The sequence below is a fragment of the Chinchilla lanigera genome, unplaced genomic scaffold, assembly GCF_000276665.1.
Source record: "Chinchilla lanigera isolate Chin_1 unplaced genomic scaffold, ChiLan1.0 scaffold00040, whole genome shotgun sequence".
Taxonomy (NCBI): Eukaryota; Metazoa; Chordata; class Mammalia; order Rodentia; family Chinchillidae; genus Chinchilla; species Chinchilla lanigera.
The window spans coordinates 5,034,835-5,062,731 of NW_004955441.1; the positions used below are offsets into that span (position 1 = coordinate 5,034,835).

General features: G+C 38.1%; 2 protein-coding genes across 4 annotated transcripts in view; one reads left to right on the forward strand and one right to left on the reverse strand.

Moving 5' to 3' along the window:
• Window positions 1–16,886, forward strand: part of Ndufaf7 (NADH dehydrogenase (ubiquinone) complex I, assembly factor 7) — a 17,967-nt gene extending 1,081 nt beyond the window's left edge. Inside the window, exons 3-11 of one of the 3 annotated variants that reach the window (XM_005390873.2) lie at window positions 2,979–3,059; window positions 4,141–4,251; window positions 7,371–7,584; window positions 8,422–8,480; window positions 9,617–9,727; window positions 12,000–12,143; window positions 12,698–12,871; window positions 13,336–13,627; window positions 16,750–16,836. In XM_005390873.2, the coding sequence (XP_005390930.2) occupies window positions 2,979–3,059; window positions 4,141–4,251; window positions 7,371–7,584; window positions 8,422–8,480; window positions 9,617–9,727; window positions 12,000–12,143; window positions 12,698–12,871; window positions 13,336–13,551 (1,110 nt within the window). In that variant the 3' untranslated portion in view covers window positions 13,552–13,627; window positions 16,750–16,836. Of the gene's footprint in view, window positions 1–2,978; window positions 3,060–4,140; window positions 4,252–7,370; window positions 7,585–8,421; window positions 8,481–9,616; window positions 9,728–11,999; window positions 12,144–12,697; window positions 12,872–13,335; window positions 13,628–16,749 lie in introns of all 3 variants that reach the window. The other 2 variants (XM_013517532.1, XM_013517533.1) reach the window with 2 other exon arrangements.
• Window positions 16,245–27,897, reverse strand: part of Prkd3 (protein kinase D3) — a gene marked incomplete at its 5' end in the record, with an annotated part of 61,713 nt that continues 50,060 nt past the window's right edge. Inside the window, 5 exon segments of the mRNA XM_005390869.2 lie at window positions 16,245–17,005; window positions 18,154–18,239; window positions 21,124–21,391; window positions 23,517–23,615; window positions 23,849–24,010. Of these exon segments, the coding sequence (XP_005390926.1) occupies window positions 16,832–17,005; window positions 18,154–18,239; window positions 21,124–21,391; window positions 23,517–23,615; window positions 23,849–24,010 (789 nt within the window). The 3' untranslated portion in view covers window positions 16,245–16,831.

A 27,897-nucleotide genomic window follows, 5' to 3' on the forward strand; every position in this document is an offset into this window, starting at 1 on the left:
ACTGGAAATAAAAATTCATTGCCTGGAAAGTTGTCTGTCAGTAATTTCACTGGGCATTGGGAGCATATTCAAGCTTTTCTTTTCTTTTTCTGAGACAGGGTTTCATTATGTAGTGCGGGCTGGCCTTGAACTCGCATATGTAGCCCAGGCTGGCCTCAAACTCACCGTGATCTCCTGCCTCAGCCTTCCAAGTGCTGGGATTATAAGCCTGCACCACCACACCCAGTGTCGGGGTTTTACTTTTGAGAACAGAGTCTAGGTCTTTGTGCTAGGGCTCAGAACTGTCACAGTTTTCTGGCCTGCAGTTCCTTGTCCACTCTGCAAAGTGGTTTGGTGATAGTGGTTTACAATGTTTCACTTGTGGTTGACATCTGTGAGACGTTGGGTGTGGTGAAGCTATGTAAGTGTCCATAGGTTTCCCACAGGCAGAGCTATTGTAATGTTTGTGGGCAGTGCTACAAGATAGGTGGCTTAGGTCAGTGTGGTGGTAGAAATAAGGTGAGAAATGGGCGCTTCAGAAATAGATCTTGGACTCAGGATTTGCTGATACGTGGAAGGGTGAAGGAGAGAGAAGGATCAAGACTGAGTCTTAGATTTTTTTAGCTTGAGCAGTTGGGTGAAGATTGTGCCTTCTGTTGAGACGGTTATGATGCAAGAAGCGGGTTTGGAGGAGTTCTGGGAAAGAAGATCTAATCAGGAGCTGTGTCTGACAGTGGCAGTGATGTCCAGGTGGAGGTAGGAAGTGGCAGTTGACTGTAGGTGTCTGAAGTTAGGAGCGGATTGGGTGTGCATGTGTGAATTTGGTTGCAGTCAGTGTATAGGTGGCGCTGAAAGCCAAGAAACCAGGGAGAGTGTACATAAAGAAATTTTCCCAGCGTTAAGACTTGGGATAACTCCAACATTTAGTATGAGATTCGTAGCCTTAGAGACCCTGGAATGGAAAGCTGAGGGCTTGTGAACTTGAATTGAAGAAATGACTCTGTTGTTTTCATTAACTCATAATTGAAATTCAGCATTTTAAAAATTATAAACAGACACCAGCTAAGAACATTGGCAGTTCTGGTACTGGGGATTGGACCAGGGGCTTTCACACTGAGGTGCATTAGCAAACTTTATTAATTTTTTGACAAGGTCTCACAAAGTCACTAACTTGCCCTGGTTGGGTATGAACTTGCAGTCCTCCTGCCTCAGCCTTCCAGACTGCTGGCATTAAAGGTGTGTACCACCATGCCCAGCCAATACTTGGGACTTTGAAATCAGTGGAGAGAATTGATACTGTCATTGTCACAGTACAGTGCTTACAAGTACCTCAGAATACTGTTGTGTTCATCCTTTAAAACTTAGTTAATTATTAGATTTTTCACTTGATTTTGTTTTCTGATACACTAGAAAAAGCATATTTTTAAACACTAGATAAGTATTTTTCCATTGATTTCTTCTGTAATTCTGTGTGTTTAAAGTTATGTGCAGTTAAGCTGACATACTCCTATAAACCGACCACTCTGGGAGGCTGAGACAGGAGGATTGCAACTTCATATCCAGCCAGGGCAGTTTAGTAATTTATGGAACCTTATCTCAAAGTAAAGTAAAAATAGGCTAAGGATGTAGCTCAGTGTGGAGGCCCTGCGTTCAGTACTGAGTCCTGAAAACATGTATGCATTTAAAAATTCTTTGAAGGGTTTACTGTAGGCTGCACTATGTTACCAGCGTGGTTCACTGCCCCCGACATGCTTGCTTCTGAAGTGAAACCTCATCCCCTCTAAAAGGGTAATGTTACGGATAGAGAAAAAAGGTTCTCTTTCTAAAGATGAGAGTGAGTTTATTTCTAATGCCAAAAGGGAAAAGTTAAAGCTGTAAGAGATAGGGGCTGATAAAAAGAGCCTGGGGGTGTTGAGTAAGGAGTGGCAGTCCACACCATTAGGTCTGGCGGACGGACAGACAGGGAAGCCTGTGAGTCTGAGAGGGAGTGGGGCAGGTGGAAGCCAGGCGGGGCAGTGTTTTGAAGAACCTGTCTCACTTCTTGCACAGGGTAGGAGTCCAGGGCCGCCTGCTAAGTATGAGATGGTAGAGTGAGGTATTTGAGAAGCAGGGAAAGTTTTGAACAGGAAATTCTTTCTTGAAAGTTATGTATTATTTTAAAACTTGGGATATGAAAAGAAATAAGGCATAGTTCTCTCTCCTAAATAATTACCGCTTCTTGTGAAGAGCACAGATATAGCAATAAGCTCAGAAGAGGAAGCACTGGATTTAGACTTAGGCCAGAGGGCTGAGCAGGAGGTCAGCAAAGACAGCCTTTGAGCAGACTCAAAGGTTGAGTATAGTTTTGAGCAAGAAATGAAAAGGGAGAATGTGCAGTAGCATAGATGTGCAGACATTAGAGCTAATTTATAAACAGCCTACCTTTTTATTGAGGTGTGATGTTCATACAGAAAAGTGCATGGATCGCAAGAGTCCAGTTGAGTGCATTTTCACAGAGTGAGTGAACACTGTCGTGTAACGTGCCAACACCAGAAGCAAAACATTAGCCAGCGCTGGTGTACAAGTTTGTAATCTCAGGTACTTCGGAGGCTGAGGCAGGAGGATCTTGAGTTCAAGACCAGCCTGGGTGATATAGAGAGACCCCATCTCAGAAAACAACAAAAGAAACAGAATATCATCAGCAGGCCTGGCTCCTTTGGGAGAGGAGGCGGGAAGGCTGGGTGGGGTCTGTGGCTGAACTGTGAGCAGAAAGGGCAAGGAGGGCAGGGAGGGCAGAGATGCGCGCTGCATGGCTCCTGGGTCTGCGGCTGAGGAGTAACTTTTTCTATCAGTTTGGCAGACTGAATCCTATTTTGTAAAAGAAGTAAAGACACTGTCTCTATCTTGCCTGTTGAGAGAAGTTTCACACTAAATATTTCATGGTGTGTATAAGATTTTGAAGAAGTTTTAAAAAGTCTTACTTGAAAATTAATTTTTCTCTATTTTTTCCTTTTGCTCAGGGATATTATATGCACCGTGATATGCTGGGAGAAAAAGGAGATTTTATTACTTCACCTGAAATAAGTCAGATCTTTGGAGAGGTAACACCGTCCGTAAACTATGAAAGACAGTAACACCATCAACATTTGAGAGCAGATCAGTTTGTATTAATGTATAGTAATATTTTACAAGGGTTTTTGTGTGATTCCTCAAAAGTTTTAATTCTTTAGAGGGGATAGAGAGGAAATGGGAAAATGGTAGAGAGGACATTTGGAAAATTTGTACTTGACTGTAGAAAGGGAAATAGATTATAAGAGGATGTACAGGAGGAAAAGAGATGGAAGCCAACAAATTGGAGAAAGAACCAGATGAAGCTGAGAATAGAGGAGAAGAGGGAGAAAAGATAAAAAAGAACACCGAAGAATTAGTGGACTCAAGATGAGCTCTAGAGCTCGCAGCCATGATTTAGTCACAGCTACAGTGGAAGTCTGCTTTTAAGGAACAGAATTTCAGTTACTTCCGTATAAGTACCTTTGATAATTTAGAAATAGGAAAGTGTACGCGAGAGGAAGTAGAATCCAGGTTAATTAGACGAACTAATTATATCAAAGAATGAGGTAATTATTTAAATTATGAGTGTGAAGAAATGTCATAGTCTCATTTCAGATGTCTTTATTTTCAAAGACTAGAACATTGTTGTAAGTGATGTCCTCTTACCTACCAATTTTGATCGCGGGGCAGATCTGAGATCCTCTCACCCATCCTTGCTGGTGGACCTTTTCAGGTCTCAGGCAGTTTCTCTGTACTCATGCCCTTATCAGCATTCTGCCAAAGGCTTTCCATGACCCTGTGTGCTCCCTCTCCCCTCCCTCTCCCCTCCCTCTCCCCTCCCTCTCCCCTCCCTCTCCCCTCCCTTCCTCTCTCTGCAATAAAAAGCCTCATGGTACAGATGAAGGATAAAAGCATTTTCTTCTATTATTAAGCTTCCTACATGGTGTATGTTGTGATATATATAGTCCTACTGAAGTTCTGTGTGTATGTGCATTGTGTACATATTAAATAATATACATACAGTTATTTGCAGGTACTTTATGGCATAAAGTGTATGTTTATATGGGACTTTACATTGTGATACAGTTTTGTACTTTATAACACTTCAATGTATGTCTTTCCTTGTCATAGCTACTAGGGATATGGTTCATTAGTGAATGGATGGCGGCCGGGAAAAATGCAGCTTTCCAGCTGGTAGAACTGGGCCCCGGCCGGGGCACCCTCATGGGAGATATTTTGAGGGTAGGTAATAAAAGAATGGCTTTAAGTCTCATTGGTTAGTCTTACTCTGAGTTTGCTAACTTCATTGATTTTTTTGGCTTTCAGTTCTGCCACCTCAATCTTAAGTTTCTCAGCTAAAATATGTTAGAATAATGAAATGGTTCATTTCTCATTACTGTTATAAGCTTAAAACCGTGTATGTGCCTGCGTGTGTGTGTATATGTGCATGGAATGTAAGAGCTACACATAGGTGTGTAGTAGATATTACAGGAGAGTATATTTGTCCTGTCAGTAGGTAAAGTTTTTATTTCTATCAAAGCAGAAGCCATAATGGAAAAGATTAAAAATTTAATTTCAAGAAAATCAAATTAGGAACTTTCTGTTCTTTTTAGAAATTAGGAAATTTTTGTTTGTCAAAGACACTATGGAGTGATGAGATTAGTCACAGAGTGGGAGAATTTGTAACATATATAACCAACAATAGTAGAATATATAAAGAGCCCTTTAAATCAATGAGATAACAAATAATAGAAAAATCAAGCTAAAGATGTGAATAGGCCCCTCATAAAAGAGAAAATCCAAATGGATAATAAAAAAACAGTGCCAGTTTCTCATAGAGAAATGGGAATTTCTCACAGCGAGCTGGTACCATAACCCTATCAGATTGGAAAAAAATAAAAAAATCTGATATCACAAAGTGTTGGTGGGATATGTGGAGCAGTGGGAGCTCTCATACACTACTGGTACAGGTATAATTTGGTACAGCTACTTTGAGAAGGTACTGGGTATTATCTGTTCAATTGCAAGTTACTTACAATTGATTGTATGAATCTGCAGTTTTACAGCTGCTCATACAGACTAGTGTATGTGTGTGCCAGGAGTCATACACAAGAAGGTAGCATTGTTGAGGTTAGCAAGAAAGCCAGAAACAACCCAAATTCCTGTCCTTGGGAGAATGGATCAGTAAGTTGTGGTACAGCCATCCAGTGGAATACCAAGTACTGTAAAAATGCTTGAAGCCGGCAGAATGCAGCAGTATTCAACATGAAATATGATATTGAGGAAAAATAGCAATCACAAAAGAATGTTTATGATTGTGTAAAAATCCAAAAAAGTCAACAGTAAGCAAGATCTGTTTGATGCCATATATTTAGTAAGATTCATAAAGAAAAGCCATGAAGTGGTGAATTGGAAATTCAGAATGGCAGTGACTTCTGAAGGTGGGGAGGACGTGGGGGCTGTGGAGGGTAGGTCTGTCCTGTTTCAGTGAGCAGATGGTGGGTATTTTATCATTCTGTCTGTTTCTGTGATTCCATCCAGTTCTTCATGAAAACGTTTAGAAAGAGCACTGTTAGTACCTGATAAATAGTACCACCTAGTACACTTCTGTAGTCTGTGCTGTTTTGGAGCCCATCAGTTATTTTGAGTTTACTTTGTATGTGCCTGGCAATTCTTGAAAAAAACACAAAGACACGCTAAATTTTTTTTTTTTTTTTTTTTTTTTAGCACTCAGAGTTAAACCTGAGGCCTTGCTCATGCTAGGCAAATGTTCTGTCACTGAGCTGCATCTCCGGGCCAAATTGAATTTTCCTAATGCTCTTTGACTTTTGCTTCAAATTGGGAATTGAAAGTTTTTTTTAAAAAACAAAATTTATAAGCATCTAACAAATAATCCTGATTGTACTTGGGAGGAAAAAAAAAAGAAAACAAAATCATTGATTCAAGTTTTCAGGGCTCATTTTTATATTTCTTTAAAGTGGCAAAGCTACCTGAATTTAAAATATTTTAAAAAGTTCTTGAAGCTGGGCATGGTGGTGCATGCCTGTAATCCCAGCACTCAGAAGGCTGAGGCAGGAGGATTGTTGCAAGTTCGAGGCCAGCCTGGGCTACAAAGTGAGCTTAAGGCCAGCCGGAGGTGCATAGTGAACCCTGTCTCAAAAGAAAAAAGTTCTTGAGATAATGTTTTCTTATTCAAGTACTTGAAAAAATGTAAACCCATAGCCTTTAAGATATCTCTTTAGATCAAGTCACAAAGAACTCTTACAGAACCAGAATATTTAAAGGAATGTAAACAAAATTTCCAAAACAGGTATTACAGACCTGTTTTTAAGTGAGCTTACTTTTATTTTTTAAAAGTTTTTTGGTACTGGGAATCAAACTCAGGACCTTGCGCTTGCCAGGCAGATGCTTGTACCGCTGGACAATATGTCCGGCACGAGCTTCCTTTTGTTTTTGTTCCCCTCTGCCCCTGTACTGGGAATCGAACTCGTGACCTCCAGGCAGGCGCTGTGCCCCTGAGCTAAATCCCCAGCCCCACGAGCTTCCTTTTGAAAAGTTTTTCTCTTGGGAAAATTTTCCATGTATAGTTTAATCTCCAGTCTGAGTTTGGAAATATCTTGTTCAATTGATAGTTCTGTATCTGCACATTTGTATCTCAAAAATAGGTGGCAAACCACCAACGAAGATTCAAGTGAAAAATATTGAGACTTTATGCTTTTGAATTTCAGCAAAGACTGATAAATTAATATTTTCCTTTCTTCCCTATAAGTTTGCGATAGTTAAAAAGTGTTCAATTGCTAAAAAAAAAAAAAAAAATTTGAAAATGTGGTATAGTTCCAAAAGGTAAGCTGCCAGGTTATTAATGCCATTCAAATTTAATTTCCTTGGGATACAGTTTAATCATCTCAAGGATAAGATGGTTTCACAGACATACGGCATTTACAAAAACAAACTCATATAAATTTTATTTCCTTGGTCTTTTTTTAGGCTTTATAGCCTGAAATTGTTTTATTGAATGCTAAATCTTTTATTTTCCTTTGTTAATCATAATGTGTCATTAGGCAACCAAATTGTACGCTGTTCACATCTTAGATCAGTGATGGCAAACCTTTTAGAGCTTTCAATGATACAGACAGCCCACTGCGGCATGCATGCCATAGCTTTGCCACCACTGTCTAAGATTATGCTTCATAACGCAATAGGTTATGATCCTTACCGACTGGAGAGTGGCGTGGGTCAGGAGCAAATCTTAGCAAATGTTACTTGTGATTTGACTGAATTAATGTAGTAAATGATTAGAACACCTAACATCTTTTTAACACATTGTATTTTGCCATAATTTTTTTTCTTTCTGTGTTTAGGTGTTCAGTCAGCTTGGATCTGTGCTAAAAAACTGTGACATATCAATACACCTGGTAGAGGTGAGCCAAAGCTTAAGCGATCTTCAGGCATCAACACTGACCGAAACAAAGATCCCTTTGGAGCAAAATGCCAAATCCCTAGTGTATATGAAAGGTGTTACCAAGTCGGGGCTGCCAATATCCTGGTACCGAGACCTACAGGATGTTCCGAAAGGTGATTCCCTCACGTGGATTAATCAGAGAATTTTAATCACAACCTCATAGTAGTGATCATTGACCATAACCTTTTACATCAGTTTAGCACATTCAATATTGGTGCCAAGTTCTTTTTCCATAGAGAGTAGCTCACTTTTTTTTCCTAGAAAAGATCGTTGTAACAGAAGACAGAGTTACCTAATATTAAGGAGCAGTGTATTTCATGTAGTTCTATTAATTAAATAGCAAAGCAAAAACAAATAGCCAAAATTTAAATTTCCACTGTACCTTTTAGTATTTCCTAGTAGCAGGGATGGGACTGATGATGAAGCAGCCTAAGGCAGCAAGGGCTGAAGAAAGCAGTGTTAGTAGAAGGAGTTAGTTATTTAATCTTGAAAATGATTGCTTGCCTAAGGAGGTGGTGGTAAAGTGTGTGTACTACTCAAGAACCTCTGATGAATCCAGGTTCAGAGTAACCGGGGGTGGGGTCCTGCAGCCATTCCTTGGCCTCAGCCCTCTCAGATGATTTTATAAAATTCAGGTTGCCTTCCAAATGTGAGCTAACAAATGTGTGTCTGATTTCTTTCAGGTTGAGTGGTGATTAGATTTAACCAGTAATTCAGCCATTGCAGTTCTCTGACTCTGTTATGTAGAACATGAGACTAGTGATAGTTACTTCCTCATAGAATAAATTTTCCATGAAGAGTAGGCTGTCTCTTTTGTAGTTATGATTATGGAAGCATCCCAGGTTCCAATACTGAATAGTTAGACATTTCCTTCTGTACAGTTAATGTTTTAAAGACTTGATTGCCTTTAAATGCTGAACCATTAATTTTTTTCTTTTATTTTTAAATAGGGTACAGCTTTTTTCTTGCGCATGAGTTTTTTGATGTTCTTCCTGTGCATAAGTTTCAGGTATATTGATGGAAAAAGTCATGTTTGTAATTGGGTAACAGGTCTTGTGCAGAAAGAAAGCATGAGCATTTAGAGTACTTAAATTTATAAGGCTTGCTGTTGAGTGATTTTTAACGACTGGTGAAATATTAGCTAGAAGTCTTGATGTTCTTGGATTAATTGTTAAGGATTCTTAATTCGTCTGTGAAGAATGATGAATTTTGATGCAGATTGCACTAAATCTGTAGATGCTTTTGTCAAGTTAGTACTACTGTATAGTCTTTTTAATAACATTAATTCTGCCGGTCCATGAACATGAAAAGTCTGTTTTCTAATGTCTTCAGTGTCTTTTTACTGTGTTCTAAAATTTTAGAGGTTTTTCACCTCCTGAGTTAGATTGATCTCTATGTTTTTTTTTAAAGCTATTGTGAATGGAATTGTTTTCTGTTTGCACCTTACTACTGACGTATAGAAAAGCTACTGACCTTTTAATGTTGATTTTATGTGCTGCTATTTTGGTGTGTGAATATGATCAAGATGATCACACACTGACTCGCCCTTCCCATGCGAAACTAGGGAGCATGGGGCAAGGAGAGGAAGGGGAGGAAATAAAGTATGCTATGTGTACATACAAGTCTGCTGAAGTGGAACCCATTAATCTGTACAACTTACGTGCACTGATAAAAAAAGTGGGAAAAAAAGAATTCTTAATTTTCTGGGTAAGATAGTAAATGACTGTTACATGTAGAAAAGGATTTTGACAAACTTTAAAAAATTCTAAACAATTGTTTACTCATTCTTTCTGTGACTCTTTAAGATTTGGTAATGTACGTCCACTGGTAATGATTAAGGCAAGAGCAGTTCTCATCAGCATCTGACTACTCTTCCTGAGTGTGTTCTCCATTTTGGGGAACTTCCACACTGCTTATTTTCTTATCTTTTAAAAAAAATTTTCCTATGTTCTGTAGCTCCATTCCTTACTGCTTCTTCCTTACAGTATTGTGTGCATATATCAGTTTATTCATACTGTTTCTCTACGAAAATTGTTCAGTGCTCTGTAAACGTTGTGTATGTGCAAAGAAAAAGCTAATAGTATTTTTGGTTAAAAGGCAATTATGAGAACTCGCAGAACATTTTTTTCATTTTATTTTCTTTAGAAAACACCCCAAGGATGGAGAGAAGTACTCATTGATATTGATCCACAAGTTTCTGATAAACTGAGGTTTGTTCTGGCGCCTTGCGTCACCCCAGCAGAAGCTCTTCTGCAGGTAGGAATACTGTTCTAAGTTTCTCTTATTGCTAACAGAGCGTTCAAGTATTGTTTTCTGAGTTACAATTCAGGTTCTTGAACAAGGGGAATTGTTGGTAACATTCAAGGTGCTTTTTGTTAACAGTAAAAGTGCAGAGGATCTGATTTCAAGAGAATTGGTTAAAATCATTTCTTAAGTTTGTCACCTAATGTCATGTAATGAGAAAGCTAGGAAGCACTTGGCCAAGACCTTGCCTACTTTTTTTATTCTGTTGCTCAACTATCAGACAATGAAGATACTGTCAGCTTTACAGAGAACTGCCTGGGAAGGCACTGTAGTGCTGACGATAGTACAGTTACAGTGAAAGCTCCCATTTATTGAGCGCTTTTTATATATATCTCAGTACTTTCTCATTTCATTCTCAAGGCAACTGTACTAGGCAAGTTCTATTTCATTCTTTTTGGGTATGGCGTTACTTTTTCTTCATGTTCTACCCAGTTCTAAATTTGGAGTGCCAGGATGGTAGATTTCCTGTTTTCTGTAGACCTCAAGGAGTAGCTGCAGGAGCCTACCTCCCCTCAGGGTTGTGTTTAAAGATCCAAAACCACATACTTCTCAGGAAAATCTTGGCTTCAGAGCACCTCCTTTTATTCCTTTTTACTTTTTCTGCCTTAGGAAAACTTCCTACCTTCTGGACCTTAATTAAGGATTGCCTACCCCAGAAGTTAGCTGTTTTGAAAGCACAATAGATTCCAAGCATATACCTGTGAATTAAATTCTCTTTGCAGACTAGAAGTTAAAATATCAGAGTAAACACTTGTGAACATTTGTGTGTTTTCATATTGTACCTAACTTGACCTGAATGTCAAGCAGATTTATAAAGGCCCCCACCTTCCTTGGAGTTTAGTTCCTGGCTTGATTGGTACTGACTTAGAAGGGAGTGAATTTTCCTTTTCACTTGAATGGAGAAAATGATAATGCCTTCCGTCATCTTGAAGACAGTCTAAGGTAGTAGCATGTAATTTGTCAACTGATGCCCAAAAAGCCTGGCTTCATGATTTTTATGGTTATACCACAGACGCAATTTATTTAATAGCAGTAGGGCTAAGTGGCTTCTTTTTTGAGATAAGAGTTCACAATATAGTTCAGGCTGGCCTTGAACTTGAGCGAGCCTCCTGTCTCAGCCTCCTGAGTGCTGGGACTGTAGGTGTGGGCCACCATGCCCAGTCTAACTGGCTTATTCTTTTAATTCTTGCAATAGACTTACGGTATATATAATGAGGAAAAAGACTTAGGTTGACTAAGTTGTGTATCAGTCAGCACTTGCAAGAGCTAAGGTTCAACCATACGTCTCTGACTTCAGCTTTTAATAACTGCAGTAACAGGCAGAGACATCAGAGCAGGTCCTTCCTTCATTTTAGTGGTGTTAGGAGGGAGCAAAAGATAATGTATTTTCATGGTGGAGAAAAAAAAAGTATCAAAGTTTCAGTAATCTCAGGCATCAGTAAAATTTCATATATACCAGTCAGGTTGACAAGTATTAATACTGTCACTTCACGTTTGATAGTGGTGGACCCCTGATCTTGTGGACCCTAATGTAATGGTTGAACATTGCAGGTAATAAGAGTCTCATGTCTAGCGGCACTGATCCACAAGCTGATGTTTCCAGATACAAGCATATGATTGGTACTCTTCCTGCTTCAGCAGAAGTCATCATAATATGCTTGTGTAACAGGGTGTTTTGTTATGTTGGATTTAAATCTTTTGTTTTTTCTCACCAAGTTTTTGAGTACTTAATTTGAGGCACTGTTCTAGGTAGACAAAAATCCTTTTCTCATGCTTTTCGCCAAGTAGAATGTTTATTTCTATTATGATATGTAAGTACTTTCATGATAAAATGAACTAGGCATGGTGCCACACACTGGTAATCCCAGCACTCTAGAGGCTGATGCAGGAGAATTGCGAGTTCAAGGCCAGCCTGGACTTTACAGTGAGACCCTTTCTCAAAAACAAAAAAACCAGATAATGCACTTCGCCATAAATGGGTTGAGAGGGCATACACATTTCTATAAAAGAGGTTAAAATGTCCACAAACTTAGTGGATAGCATCAGAGAATCGAAGAAGTCTACATTATTAGATGTCCTGTGAAACATTAGGAATAGAGGAAGTACTCATACTGAAAAGGAATTTATTGTAACTAAGAAATGCTTCTCATAGAGAAACTTGAAAAACCTTAGGAAAGTTTTTTTGAGTGACATATTTTGATTCTACAAACTATTCCCTGACTAGCACGATGAAACAAGGGATCATGTTGAAGTGTGTCCTGACGCTGGGGTTATCATCCAGGAGCTGTCTGAGCGCATTGCACTCACTGGAGGTGCTGCACTGATTGCTGATTATGGTCACGATGGGACAAAGACGGACACCTTCAGAGTATGTATAATCCGGTAATATGATCGATCAGTTTCATTGTTAAATTTGAAGCTCACTGAAGATCTTGTCTTTCGTTTTCAGTGCCTAGCATTGTTGTATATTTTAAGCCAGGTGTGGTGGTGCACGCCTGTAATCCCAGTGCTCGGGAGGCTGAGGCAGGACGATCACTGCGAGTTCGAGGATAGCCTGGGCTACATAGTGAGGTCAGGGCCAGTCTGGACTACACAGCAAGACCCCATAGATACAGTATAAAAACAGCCTAGGTTCTGATTACCAAAATTCATTGGGAGAGTAAATAAGATCATTTGTATCCCATCATCACAAACATAGTAAAAAATGTTAAATAACTTTAAGGTCAGCATCTTGAGACACTCCTCACTTTTGCACTTTATATTGGGTTTTCCTTATAGCCTTATTTGCAAAAAGGTATTACTGCAGAGTCTAAGCCACAGATGTAGGCCCCATTTTCAACAACTGCAGTAAATGTGTACTAATATGATAGCATTTGATCTCAGTAAAGGAGAGTGCAAAAACTCATTTCTTTTATATTGAAGGGATTTTGTGGCCACAGGCTTCATGACGTCTTAATTGCCCCTGGAACAGCAGACCTAACGGCTGATGTGGACTTCAGTTATTTGCGCAGGATGGCACAAGGAAAAGTAGCTTCTCTGGGTCCAATAGAACAGCAAACATTTTTAAAAAATATGGGTATTGATGTCCGGCTGAAGGTAATTATTTATTTCACCATTAAATATTATTTCATAGTACTATGCTTCAGTCTTTTCAGTAGTGTAGGATTTTGGGTAATCGGATAGCTGGAGGGTAGCACAGCCTGGTAACATTCATGAGAGGTAGAGTAAAGGTTTCCCAATAGTATCCCAGTTCATGTAAAAAACATGTTCATCCATATGAAGACTATTAATGTTCTTCCAAGGACACTTAAATTTAAGCAAACTGGGGATATTCATTAAGAATATAGAGCCATACGTTTAGGTTACAGCGAACTACAGTTTCAGTAGCTATCCTGTGAACCTTGGGCAGGTAATCAGAATTCACATCTTAAGCAGTGGTGTATTGGAATATTTGAGAGTCGTTAGTAGTGTTATATCTACCTATGAATTTTTCTTTCTTTTCTCTCTCTCTCTCCTCCCTCCCTCCTTCCTTTCTTATTTAAGAAATGTTTTCTTCTCAGGTTCTTTTAGATAAATCGGCTGAGCCATTAATGCGGCAGCAGTTACTTCAGGGGTATGATATGTTAATGAACCCTCAGAAGATGGGAGAAAGATTTAACTTCTTTGCCTTGCTACCTCATCAGAGACTTCACGGTAGAAGTCATCACATAAACACGTGCCAGTCAAAGCCCTCCGCATCACCTGTGGCTGGGTTTAGTGAACTGGCCTGGCAGTGATATTTCAGCTTGGAGTTTTTATCCTTCAACCTGCCTAAGAAATCAAAATAAAGGGAACATATTTCATACATTAAAGGTAACCAAAGTCCTAATGTATTTTATCTCTTCAGTCAATAAAAATAGCCCATGTTATATATAATAAAATTATAGAACTTTTAGGTTTGTAACTCTTGGTACAAATGTATGTTCCCAATTTACTTAACTGCTACTGAGAAATTGAGTTTCCTTTTAATAGAGCTAGTTGTATTTTTATTTTATTTTTAAAAGTACATATGAATACTGACTGGTTTAATAAAAAATACTTTAAAAGAGGGGGTAGAATAGGGTCTCTGACACAGATCTCTAAGATCTTACCAAGTGAAAAAGTAGGACACCAAAGTTTCTACAGTTACTCTGTTTTTGTTGAAAGTTACCTTTACATACTTGCAAGTAATTTCATAGGACTAACATAAATTTAGTTATAATTATCAAATTTGGTATGCAATTATAAGGTTGTTTTAAAATACACCATTAGTTACATCTACAAATACTCTTTTCAAAATAGTTCTATTACCAAGACTGAGGAAAATAATGCAGCCAAGTAAGATTTTCCGTGGGTATCTCTATTAGACTTAGGCCAAGATTTTCACGTGAAAGTATAATGATACAGAAATACATTTTATTATCAAGCTTTCTGAGAATATTTACAAAAAGTGGCATGTAACAAAAAATATAAAAATGTACTGAACAGTGTCATTATAGACTACTTTGTACATTATCAAATGTTTCTAGCAAACAGTTATTTCTTACACAAACACAATTTGACTTCAAGACATTTTGTTATACAGTATCTGGAGTAATTACTCAACTCCAAATTATCTGACAGTGCCTTTAAAAATTTTATTTAAAAACGTAGGCATTCAACAAAAAGAGTGCAATTAATTTCATGGCTTGAAAAGTTTACATAAGTACAGCAAATGAACATAATTCCAGTTAATTTTCACCATATGCAGTAAAACCACAGTAGGTTGCCTGGCAACTCAAAATTAATCCATTTTGTGTACACTGATATAAAGACAAACTCTGGAGAAATTGGGGATGTCATCACTGATCACAGGGAAAATTCATTTATAAAAAAAGATTCTCAAAATTAGTTTGGTTAAATCTTTACAGCTGCTATGTGAGGATATGCTATGTAATATATGGAATATCTCCTAGAGATATGTAGTGTAGCATAATGGCCAGGAGGGTTCATACTAAGTGCGTGGACCTCAGCAGCTAATCCCCTATGCCTCAGTTTCTTTATCTCTAAAATGTACAATGTACTTCTGATGTGACTACTATGAGGATAAATTAAAACGTATTTAAAAACTTAGAACACAGAGGCATTGCATAATGTTTCTCTTACTCTCTTAAGGATATTTTTAGTCCTAGATGAACAGCTTCAAAGAGCTCTAAAGACCTTTTAGTCTGTTCACATAGGTCATACTTTCGTTCTCCCAAACTCAGTAGGCAAGTTAACACTTTTATACTTTAAAATTATTAAACACATTCATATACATCTCATCCCTATGACTGCACTTTGAAGAAGGTGGAGGAAAGAATTACGATCTTTATTTTACAAACCAAGGAACTAGACTGACATCTGCTTCAGCTAACACGGCTAGATAACAGTGCAGCTGAAACACTTAAACCCAGATCTTCTGACTGTAAATCCTTTCCTTCAGAGTGGAAGAGGAAAACAAAAAACTAAAACAAAAACTAAAACACAGGTTCCTGGTGATTACTGAGGAACGATCAAATAAAAAGCCACTATGTTTCCTGTGAGTTTATGGTCCCAGATCTTAAATGTTCTCTGGGGAAATACAGACTGAGCGTCCCTAATGTGAAAATCTGCAAGCACCATCACTTGCAAAGCTTTGGGTTTAGAGCACTTCAGAGTTAAAGATGTATGTAAGTGTCCCCAAGTCTGAAAAACACTGAAGCATGAAACATTTCTGGTCCCAGGCATTTCAGATTAAGGGATACGCAACCTGCATTAGTAAATATTTTTAAAATAGTTTGTTGCTCGAGCTGATATGTAAAAAGTTCTTATTCATTGCTTACTCTGCTATATTGATGATACAGTTGAACTTCTATAAGCTGTTTCTTGTGTACCTCTATCCACTCCAGATGGCTTAAAATTAAATAGTTTTAAAACATTCCAGACATTGTAAAGCTGTCCAGTAGGCTAAGGGAAAAGAAAGACAGACACACTTTGCTACATAGTGACGGCAGAATTAACTGGCCCTTCATTGACCTTCCTTTTTATTTATTTATTTTTCTTTTTGAGACAGGGTCTCACTATACAGTTCAGGCTGGTCTTGAGCTCCCTTTGTAGCCCAGGCTGGCCTCAAACTCCCAAAGATCTTCCTGCCTCAGCCTCCCAAGTGCTAGGATTACAGCTGTGTGCCACCATGCCCTTCCTTTTAATATATACTTTTTGCTTTCAAATTATTCAACCCTAGGTATAAATAAATAATGTAACTGAAGTTTAGATAGGCACCCACTGAATGTCAGTATACAATGTGGCATCACATGAATGTTGAGCCCAGCTGGGCTGTGAGAAGGCACACATAACTATTTAGCACTTAGGAACAGTTCCTACAGGGTTGTATGTTTTGTAATACCAGTCACCCCCCCATCTTACAGCTATTACAGCATACTCACAAAGGTGATAATTTGAGTTTTTATGTTGTAGAGACCATATTAAGAGCTACAGTTCCAAAAAAATATTAGAAATCACTGTTTTAGAGTCTTGACTGACATAAAAAGAAAGGTAAAATAGTCCAGTGCTCCTCTTATATGTATCTAGGAAAAACTTAAATATTTTGGTGGTCAGTTAGATAAGTCATTCAAAAGTACTTTTGTAAATCATATACTGTTAGCCTCACAGTTAACGCTAAATGTGGTAACTGGATGCTAGCTTGGCTTTCTTAAAAAAATGTGTAAGATTAGGAAAGGGAAGATAAATTAAATGGCATTATTGTACTTGAAAGGGAAGGATTAGGAAAAAATACAAAACTAGTTATTGCTTATGCTACAAAAATTTATAAAAAGCTTCATCTTGATTCTTTCGTGTTTTCACTACCAGTGTCCTTTCCTGTACCTACTCATGAACTACAGTACTGGTGTCACCAATGCCTTCTCACGTTTCCTCATGTCTTTGCATCCTTGCAGATGACAACCTACAAGGAACAACAGTTATGCAGCAAAATATTAGTTCATAAAATGCAACTTTTTGGAGTTAGTTCACGGATAATTAAGGATCTTCTTCCATGTCGTCCGGATTGGGAGCCATGATGAAGTGCTTTGGGTACACCAGGTTGTGTGTGTACGCGTGGATTTCCCAACGAGCATCATCACTTTCATGTGTAATATAACGTTCTCCGATGCGAGTTTCAAATTCTCTAAGGTCAAGCCACGTCTGATAGTCCTAGGAAAAAAAAGTAATGCATATGAACTGAAAAACAAAACGCTGGCAGCCATTTTTTTGCTTAGCACACTATTCATAATTGATCACTCCCCCTGATAAGTTTTTGCTACACAAATTCGAATTGTAATATTTTAAGTTAGCAATGTTGAAGATAAACACTCCTTCAAATCCAGGATCTCTAAAAAATGAAAGTAGTTTCTAATGAAATTTAAAAAATAAAAACATGTTTCAGGGTTTTGAAAGAGCTAATAATCACTAAAACGTTTTGTTTTATACTGCTAGGAGTCCCAAACCCAATCCTTTGTTAATTCTACCCTTTACTCCCTTTGAAATAGTTCTAAGGCTTCTCTCCTTACCTGGAAACATTTTTGTGTTGGCTTTTAAAATTAGTACACGTGTGTTATACATAATGACTACTTTCATTGTACATGTACATGACACATTTTAATTCTTTTAAATGTCCCTTTCCCTTCCTCACCTTCCTACTTTCCTGTATCTCCTGGTCCCCATCCCATTGCAAAAGATCTATTGCCTTGTTTTCTTTTATCTATCTTTTATTTTCACTTTGTAGCCTAGGCTGGCTTCAAACTCCCAACGAATGATCCTCCTGCCTCAGCCTCCCGAGTGCTAGGATTACAGGTGTGTGCCACCATGCCACCATGCCATTCCTTTTAATATATACTTTTTGCTTTCAAATTATTCAATTGGTTGAATATTGAATTATTCAACCAATATTCAATAATATTGCAAATTATTCAACTGTTTTTATACTCTGAATTTCCCGTATGAGTATTAAGCTTCTGCATCTGGTTTATTTCACTTCACATGTTTCTGAGGTGTATGCATTTTGACAAATCTATGCAAGACCTTTTGCTGGAACCAAGCCAAACACATTTTAGATGATGTATGTGGGGGTCTTTTTGTGGACATTTAAAATGTAGTTGACAAAACTGTATGTCCTGTTAATATTACAATAAAGTGAAATTAATATACAAAGCCCTAAAGAAGACTTAAGTCAGTGCTTTCAGTTCATGGGAGTAACTGATTGCTTATCAATGCTGATCTGAATGATATACCACATAACTTCAGAGCTGCAGCCATACAAATCAATGAACTGCTTACATGAGCATCACCAGAGATTTTTTTACCTGTAGCCAGGGATGGCTAAGAGATTTGTCAACACTGTAACGTTTCCTCATCTTCACTTGAAGCAAGTTGTTTATCAAATCAATTGCTAAGGGAAAAATACAAAATTAGGTACATAAATTTGGGTGTGTAAAGTTCCCCAAACCTGTGGTCTGCCCACAGGGTGACTACTTTATAGAAATGCAGCATTGAGGCAATTCTGCCTCTAAAATTCGTAGACTTTTCAACATGTAAAGTGGTCCATAAATGCTTGCTGAATTAAGTATTCCTGTGAAATTTTCCTTCGATTAAGAGGGCTGTATAGAGTATGGGTTCACAATACATACTCTGAAGCCAGACTCATGGACTAAAACATACCATGTCTTCTTACCAGTGATGCAGTATGGGACCAGTGACTTAAACTACATTGTGCCTTGGTTTTCTCATCTGCAAAAACGGACTTGTTCAGAAGATAAAATCAATGTAATATATGTAAAGGTCTTAGAACAGTCCCTAGCATCTAAGTGCTATATATTATCTGCTGTACTTTTAAGATGAATCAGACAGACTGATTATGGGCTTATTTATCTCTTCCAGTGATACCATGTTCCTCTCTATTCCCAGTATAGTTTGGAAGAGCAGCCAAAGTCTTGCATCTATGGCTATGATTGGAATGAGGTGATAACTTAAGACCAAAAGTTTACACTCCACAGGTTTTAATAAATAGGTTCAGGGTGTTTTAGTGTAAATGGTGAGAACTTGTCATACATTTTTAGTACGTACTTGGATAAATGGATCAACTGTAAAACCAAGGCAACTATAAAAGTACATATTGACTCCAGTCCCGCATCATGATATATTTGCAGCACAGATATGAAAGTCTAAGGAACCCTTTAGAGACTGAGTACCCAAACTGCAACCCAAAATCTTTATTTGTTGCAAAGTACCAATCCTGCAGTTAAACCTGAGTACTGAGGCTTTAGTTTAGAAAACCAGTTCAAACTTGGCTTGTGTACTGAGAGCTGTGTGCCTGCTGTGGCACATGTACCTTAGGTTTGTCACCAGTAGTCTAGGCCCACAAACAAGCCAAACGAAAGACATGTATATACTAATTCTACTTGTCTTCTATTACATACCATCAAATAAGCAAGGATCTTCCATAAGTACTTTAATTATGAATTTCTCTGTGTTCCAAACATTACAAAGTGTTCCTCAGACTGTGGTTCACTATTTGCATTATTTCAAGTGTTTATTTTTATTTGAGACAGGGTCTCGCTGTGTAGTTCAGGCTGGCCTTAAACTCACTAGTTCCAGCTGGCCTTGAACTCACAGTGATCCTCCTGCCTCAGCATCCCAAGTGTTGCCCATGTGCTGAGATTATAGGCATGCCCCACCACGCCTGGCCCAGGTATTTATTTAAAATGTACATTCCTGAGTTACTCCAACTGGTGAATCTGAATCTGGGGATATGCTGAAAGGCTGTTTTATCAGTCCTTATAATTAGGCCCAGCACCTTGGTGGGGGGGTCCTACCTGTTCCAAGAGTTGGCTAAATTCACATGTGGGTATTTCCCAACACAGTTCCTATTAAATTCTAGGTCACTGTTAAATAATGCCTTAGTGGCTCTTATTAGTGACAGTAGACTGAAAAGCACCAGCCAATTCAGTATACAGCCAGGGGCTACAAACTCAAAAGCCTTTCAGGGAGAACAAATGTACGAAGCTTCACAATATAGGTGCACATGAAGACTGAAACAGAAGGAACTGTCTATTGAATATAAAGCTCCTATGTATAGAGAACTTCAACTACAAGTCTCTTCAAGGAGCTTACAACCTTGTTCTCAAGACAAAATGATCGAAACAGTAATTAAGAAAAGTCTTTGTTATGGTTTATACATTGTGTCAACTTGGGGAGTCTAGAGGTTTGGCTAAGTGACTCAGCAGGAAGCCAGGGTGCTTTGTATACATCCTGAGCCTGTGGAAGAGGAGGGCATGGAGATTATGTGACAGCTACACGCCCCTTAGGTGGGGGTAGCCTGTTTACAAAGTACGGCCGGGAAAGAAGCTGCTTGCCGCGATTCCTCCCTTTTTGCTCTGGCCGCATTGCTGTTAGGCTGCCATTCCCTCATTTGCTCTTGTTGCTTTGTTATCTTCTGCCTCGGAGCCAGCCAAGTAGGGACTGAAACCTCCACAAACTGTAAGCTAAATAAACCTTTCCTTCCTTCATTTTGGGCGTTGGGTATTTTGTCTCAGCAACGAGAGAAATGTAACCAAGACAGTCTTAATGAGTTTACACTCACTAAGTTTAGAGGAGGGCAATCAGGGAGAACTTCATGGTGACTCACAAGTTAAGGAGCTCTAGAAGGGTTAGAAGGACTACAGTGGTGAGGAATGCAACATGATGTTAGGGAAGCCAAGTTGGGTGTGGTGGTGTGCACCCATAACCCCATCCTTCCCCCATCCTTCTGGGAGGCTGAGACAGGAGGACCACAGGTTTGAACCCAACCTTGTCAACTCAACAAGACCTCTGTCTCAAAAAAAAAAAAAAGGGTTGGGGATGTAGCTCAGTATGAAGGCCCTGGGTAACGATCTTCAGTACTGTGGGATGTGTGTGTGTGTTTGGGAATGGATTAAGATGAAAGTAGTGCTTCCTGAACATAATTTGGCAGTGGTGACTAGGAGGAAACAAGAGAGACTCCATTGCAGTGGTGGTGAACCTATGGCATGTGCGCTGCAGTGCGATGTTTCTATCATGAAAAGCTCTAAAAACTTTGACATCCTTAGAATGGATAGGACAATTAAAAAGATATGTTAGTAGTTTCAGAATGAGGCTATTTGGGCCTGGATTACTATTAAGCCTGGGAATTACGAAGAAAATAGTACAAAAGGTAGAGTACTCAGAAGCTGATAACTGAATAGGGAAGTAAGATTAGAGAGAATGAGATCACAAAGATTTTTAGATTAAAGGGCACAGAGTCAAAGTTTATTTTTTACCTTCGCTAGAAATTTCTCTCCATGGATTTGGTGGGTACATAAATGCAGCATTTTGGATTTGGTCGTTTATATCTTCATCCTCATTGAATGGAAATGTGCCACTGAGGCTCACATAGACAATGACTCCCACTGACCACATATCTAGAGAACGGTTGTAACCTTTGCTCCTGAGAACCTCGGGGGCTAAGTACGCTGGAGTTCCTACTACTGATCTCCGGAATGACTTCTCACCAATAATGCGTGCGAATCCAAAGTCGCAGAGCTTCACCTGGAAATCAAGGGAGATGTTAATTTTATGTATGTAACTATGTATCAGGTAGGCCTGTCAATATGGTATCAGATCATTTCAATGCACTTGCCAACTATGCTGATTGTGAATACTAAGCAATTGTAGATAAGGGACCTGAAACATCCTTTTTCTAAAAGGAGGATATATCGATAGCTATGTGACAGTAACATAGTATAAAAAGCTTTCCTAATATTTACTTCAATAAAACTTTGTATTCTAGAATACAAAAATTTGTATTCCAGAATGCCAACTACCAGACTGGAATTTCAATGGTTCAATTCTTTCTTTTTTAAAGAAATGGAAAATGGTGATCTTTTATCATCTGTCTATTAAGGAGATCACTTTCTTCCCAAGGACACTATGTATTGAGACTGCTACAAGGAATAAGCGTTTTCTATTTGTGTGGGACAAATTATTGCTAGTTAAATACTAAGATTTGAAAAAAGTTGTGAAGGTAGCCATAGTCCCTCCTATGTCCTCGGAGGAAAAGAGTTCTGGAAGTATAATGAGCTCAGAACACTGACCTTGCTACCCATCTTTTTTGTCAAGGTTCAGATTTTGGTGCTTAATGACTGTATTTATGCTGAACAAGTAAATTCCAAGTACTTTCCTGAAGAAATGCTCTGACTCACAGAATGCTTCAGAAAAAGCATTAATTTCACAGAAAAGGTATTGGACCTCTAGAAAAAGTCGTACAAGTAACCATTGGGGTACAAAAAGGTAGAAATGTCATGCTGCTTGCTATTTCCCGGATATGGACTCTGACATGATTTAATGAAAGGTATTTGCTCTGCATCATTACTGAATTTGCTGCTTCTCTATTTGAATATTTCAAGAGTAGGAGTACAGACCCTGAAGAAATATTTTTTTTCTCTCTCTTATTAAATGCCACGCTTTAGATAACACCTTAATAGAGATGATTTAGCATTCTGGCAACTAAAGTATGGTCAGAGCTAGTACTTGAGCAAGAAAGATTATCAAGGGAATAACATTTTTTCCACTTTGCTTCTAATGGGAACAATGTGGATCATGAAAAGTAGAGATCAAGAAGTTGGGATTCTAGCTTTAGCCATGGGGTGTACATCCTTTGCCTATTCTATTTTGAAGATCAAATAAGATAACTTACAGAAAGTTTATTTAAAACATTGCACCAACTATTAGGGGACCTTTTCAAACCTCCCAATGATAAGGAATCACTTTAGCCACATAGGCTTTAAGAACATGGTTACTATTTTAAAAGTGAAATGTAGAATGATTTTTAAAAATACATTTTTTTCATCAGGGGTGAAGTCACAGCATCTATAATCTCAGGTACTTGACGCAGGAAGATGCCAAGTTTGAGGTCAGGCTGAGCAACATGGACTCCTGTCTCAAAATAAAATATAAAAAAGGTTGGGAATGTAGCCCAGTGGTATAGTGTCCCTGCGTTTGATCCCTGTTACTAAAAAAGCAAGCAAAACAAAATCAGTTGTTTCAAAATTGAGTTTTGATTTATTTAGCAGGTTAGGAAATAAAAAATTTAGCTGATCAAGATCAGCATGGTTTTAAAAAGTGAAACAACTGAATTAAAAATCAAGAGTATATCATACGTAGGCAGGACATACACGCACATACTGTCATACAAGTGAGCATTCCTGGTGATGGGAAATGTAATTCCTATGTTGCTGATGAAAATGTTTGAGTATAAGTACCCTAAACAAAACATGTTTTGGGTGCCTAGCTCAGTAAGTCCTTCATCTTCCATTTCAGGTAACATCTCCATTTGTTTTATGAGGAATTTATTCTGAGCACCAAGTACCATAAGGCTGATTCTTCCCACCTCGTTCTCAACCCATGGGGAGAAGTGAATTACAAAGTCTTCTGTGCAAAAAGTTACTCCTTGATATCTAGTTAAGTCTGAAAAAGTCTTAGTGAACATAAACAATATGATTAATAAAAAATTCAACTTAGTTAATCCTCATGTCCAGTTACAGACTAAAAATTTTATTTGTGTAAGATGAGATGTACTTTGAACCTTAGTACAGTGCCTTTTATTGTGTGGGCACTTTGTAAATGATGGAAATACACAAAATGACTCTTCAGAAGATTCTGGAGAATACCTTACCTGAGGAAACGGCTCTGCTGATGCAAGCAGCACATTTTCTGGCTTTAAATCACAGTGCACAATATTTTTAAAATGTAGATTCCTCAAAGCAACAAGTATCTGTAATTAAAGAACAAAGTAAATTTTTTTCCAAGGTCTGGAAAATGAATTAAACCCCAGTGTTAAGCTTTGAAAGGAGTAATAATGTGAAACTGCTTATCAAGGTTTAGCTAGAAATGTTATTTTGTTCTTCAAGGTTAACAATTCCCACAATCTCTTAATATGTAAAAGCACTGCTATTTAGTTCTCTTAGTTTTTAATTATTGCCCAGTTTCAGAAAAGAGTTAAAGTACCTGTGTGACCATGAATTTAGTAATTCGTTCTGGAAGCCGACTTTTCTCACTAGATAGAATCATTTCCAACATATCTCCATGTAGTTTTTCCATTACTACAAAGACACGTTCTGGAGTTTCAAACATACATTCTAGGTTTACAATCCCAGGATGGTGCAGATTCTGGAGACGGTGCGGGACAGTTAAATGACCAATTTAAGTAAAGAAACAGTTTTAATACATAGATGTAAGTAAAGTATACTCTTTTGTTTATCGTTATTCTTAGGGTTTTGGAATGATTTCCAAGAGCTGGGGAAAAGGCTAAATTTATACCACAGTGTTCAAACCACAAAGTTTCTAAGTTTCTGATAATATTTCCCCATTTAAATACTTAGCTCTGAGAATGCTCTATCTTCTCCCAATACTCTACTATATCCTCTTCAGGCAACAGCAAAAGAAACACTATATTACTGTATATCTAACGAACAAAAGCCCCTGCCCCTTCTCTGTGTCCTACAATGTGCGCCCCAGATAGAGTCATATTATTAATCAATGCAAGTTATAAATCTTTTTTTATATATAACGATAAATATACATATAATACACATTACTTTTTCAAAGTTACACAAATAGAATCACTGTACACTTTTTCATTTAAGAAGAGGTAGATAATTTCACACATAAACACATCACTGAATATTTGTCATGTGCCTTGTACTGTACAGGTAGTCTTGATTCATTACTAAAAATAAAACTGACAAAGTCCTGTCCCACGGAGCTCGCTTATTCTAGCAAAGTGATATAGACAATAGGGAACAAGTTAGCAAATTACTTAGAATGGAACTGGTAAGTGTAATGGAGAAAAGAAAATGAGTTAAAGTGAGGGAGTTACTGGGAGAGTGGGTTTAACGCTGCATGGAATGTGAGGGCTTCACTGAGGAAAAGCTATCTGGGGACACATCACGCACATATTTGAAGGAGAAAGCACTACAGCAAAGGGAAAAGCTCATACAAAGCCCTGGAGACAGGAGCATGTCTGGCATGTTTGAGAAACAGTAAGAAAGTCAATGCAGTCATCTGGAAAGAGACAGTTTACTGAGTGCAGTGTCTACAGTGGGACCTTTTAAAAATTTTCTTTGTTCTGCTTAATCATAATCACAGGTATACAAAAGTGGTATATGTTCATTTCTATTAAACTGACAGAATGCAGAGTCTATCACCAAGTGCTCGAGGAGATAGGCTAGATGTTCTACAGTAAACTATAAGACTACTTCTAAATCAATGATTCCACGGTATTTCCCCGTCCCTCCTACTAGAAAGGCCACAGCTGTGGTTTCAATAATAAACTCCAGCGTTTATCCTGTTCTTTCTTTTAAAAATGTAGACATGATGGCCAGGAGTGTTGGTGCACATCCTTAACTCCAGCACTTCAGAGGCTGATGCAAGAGATCGCTGTGAGTTCTAGGCCAGTGTGGGCTACAAAGTGAGTTTTAGGCCAGCCTGAACTGCATAAGGGAAACTGTCTCAAAAAGCAAAAAACAAAAAGATGTGGGCACGTGTCACTGGTTCCTGAGTCACTTGCTCAACCTCGCTTCTCTTTTCCTGGTAGAGGGCCGGGGGCTCTGAGCAAGAAGCAGGGACCATGTTCCCATGCAAGCTAACAGCTACCACAATCCTGCTGGCTTCAAATGCAAAGATGAAACAGAATTTAGGAACTTTACTGTCTGTCTTGAAAACCAGAAAATCAGACATTACAATGAAGATAGAGGTAATTTAAAAAACATCCACAGCAGTAACTGGCTCAACTTCTTTGAAATGTATCTCAGAGATGTTAAGGTGTCCTTTCAAGATTAACATGTCCTTAATCTTAAAAATGTCCTTTCAAGATTCAGTATAGTCAGGAAGCAACTGACTGGCTTCATGGTTTACATGTTAGACTTGAATATGGAGATAATGCTGAAAAATAAAGGAGTTAGTGTCTGATAATGCAAAAAACAAAACAAAAAAACACCCCAAAACAAAAACCTGACAATGTAAGGATGCAGAGCCATGGTAAATTTGGATGTAAGTACAGTAATTTCAACTTTAATTCTGACGTGATGGCTTTGGCTACCCTGTTTTACCTGGTAATGCTAAGGCAATTCATGTTTTATTTTTGGAGTACCTAACAGAGGATGTATTTGCTAAAGCCAAACAACTGTCTGTTGCTTTGTATATGTGCTGCTAAAGCGAGCACTTGTCTGTTACTGTAGATATTCTTGGTCATGACACTGGAGATGCAATGCAGTTCTTAATGAAGGTGCCCAAATTATGCAATTCCTGCACATGGAAGAACTCAGAGAGCTATAGACAAAAATTAATAAAGCCATAGTAGTTTTGCTGATCCAAACACAGATCACGGACTGGGGAAAACTGGAAGATGAACACTTCAGATTTCAGTTCACTTTAAGTACAAATGGGGCCTAGGTAAACTTCTGGCATGTATTTGGAAATCAGTTCCCACTTTTGAGGGGAGAATCCCAGAAAACTGACTGCTCTGGAGATTTACCACTACCACTGTTTTTTTTCTTTAGTAAAGTTTAAGAAAGTGGGAATAAAAAGATGTGGGTGTGGGAAAGATAAGCTATGGATGCCACTGGTGCTGCAGGTGAAGATAACAGCACCAAGGTCAGCCACAGGGTTTCAGCCAGCCTTTTAGGTTTACTTGGTGAGGAGTACACATAAGAACATAACAGGGTGAAGAGAAAAAAGCACAGATGATATATAGTTGGAGGTGGAACAGAAAGCCAAAAGGTGCTGAGTGTAAGAGTGCAGTTACTGCCCTTCAATCCATGTGAAAAACTCTATCTGGAATGCTCATATGACTAAATCTTGGGGAACTAATTTCAGTAAATAAGGTATGAGTTGTAAAAACTCCCATCTAAAAATGTATTTATTGTGTGAATTTGGACGTGTTAAACAAAATCACAGTATTTCAATATAAAGTAGGGCAGAAGTTCACCTTTATACTCCACAGATTTTGTTGAGTTTACACACTGCCTAAGAACACCTGAGTCACAATTTTACATGAGCACACACACAGAATAGGTCCAAGGACATAACAAATGAGCATGTAGTTTGGAGACAGATTCAGAGCCTGAACCTGGCTAGTTCTTACTGCATAGTATTGAGAAAAAGTACATTAAGTACAGCTTCTAGCACAAATTAAGCCATTTACTAAACAATGTTTATGTAACAAGTTGAAGGGAATCTACAACAAAGAATGCTACATCAAATTTAGTAGGAAAATAGTATATTTAGAGACACTATAATCATTTAATTCTATTTCCTGTTGGGCAACATTAATGAAAATAATCAGAAGGATGTAACTGTTTTTCAACTGCATTAATTGAAAATTCCTAAATTTAGTTATTATCTACAATTAATATACAGAAGAAGGTACCTTTTTACTTAGTCTAGAGTTGTATTTGTGATCAAAAGTATCAAGAAGAAATCAATTCTTAGGAATATATTTGTAACTTTTTTGAGTACTAGCTGGACAGTAAGATTCTAAAATTAAAAATGCAGAAATATCTTAACAATACATTCATATGTTAATATAGCGTCTAATGCTATTGCTATCCCATTTAAAGATAGCTTTACAGGAGAAGGCAGGCTTGATGTGATCTTAGGTACCTATGGACCATAAAGCAAACAGAACTGGTGATTAATAATGTAATAAATGTAATATAATTTCATTTCTCAAGATTTTTTCTTCAATGAACCATAAGTGCAGTAGGCTATGTCTTCTTAAATTTCACCCACAAGTAAATGGGAGTCTGACAGCATTAACTATTATATGACCATGATTTCCTAAATAATATGCAAAAGCTATGCAATGAGTTAGTATTTCTGCATATGATCAATATTTATATGACATTCAGACAATGAGCTAAGGCTCAAGCTAAATTTTAGTTTACTAGGTGACCCTCCAACAGAGTTAAAAATGTTAGATGAAAGAAAAACATGCAGGGGCTGGGGATTTAGCTCAGCGGCACAGCACCTGCCTGGCAAGCACAAGGTCATGAGTT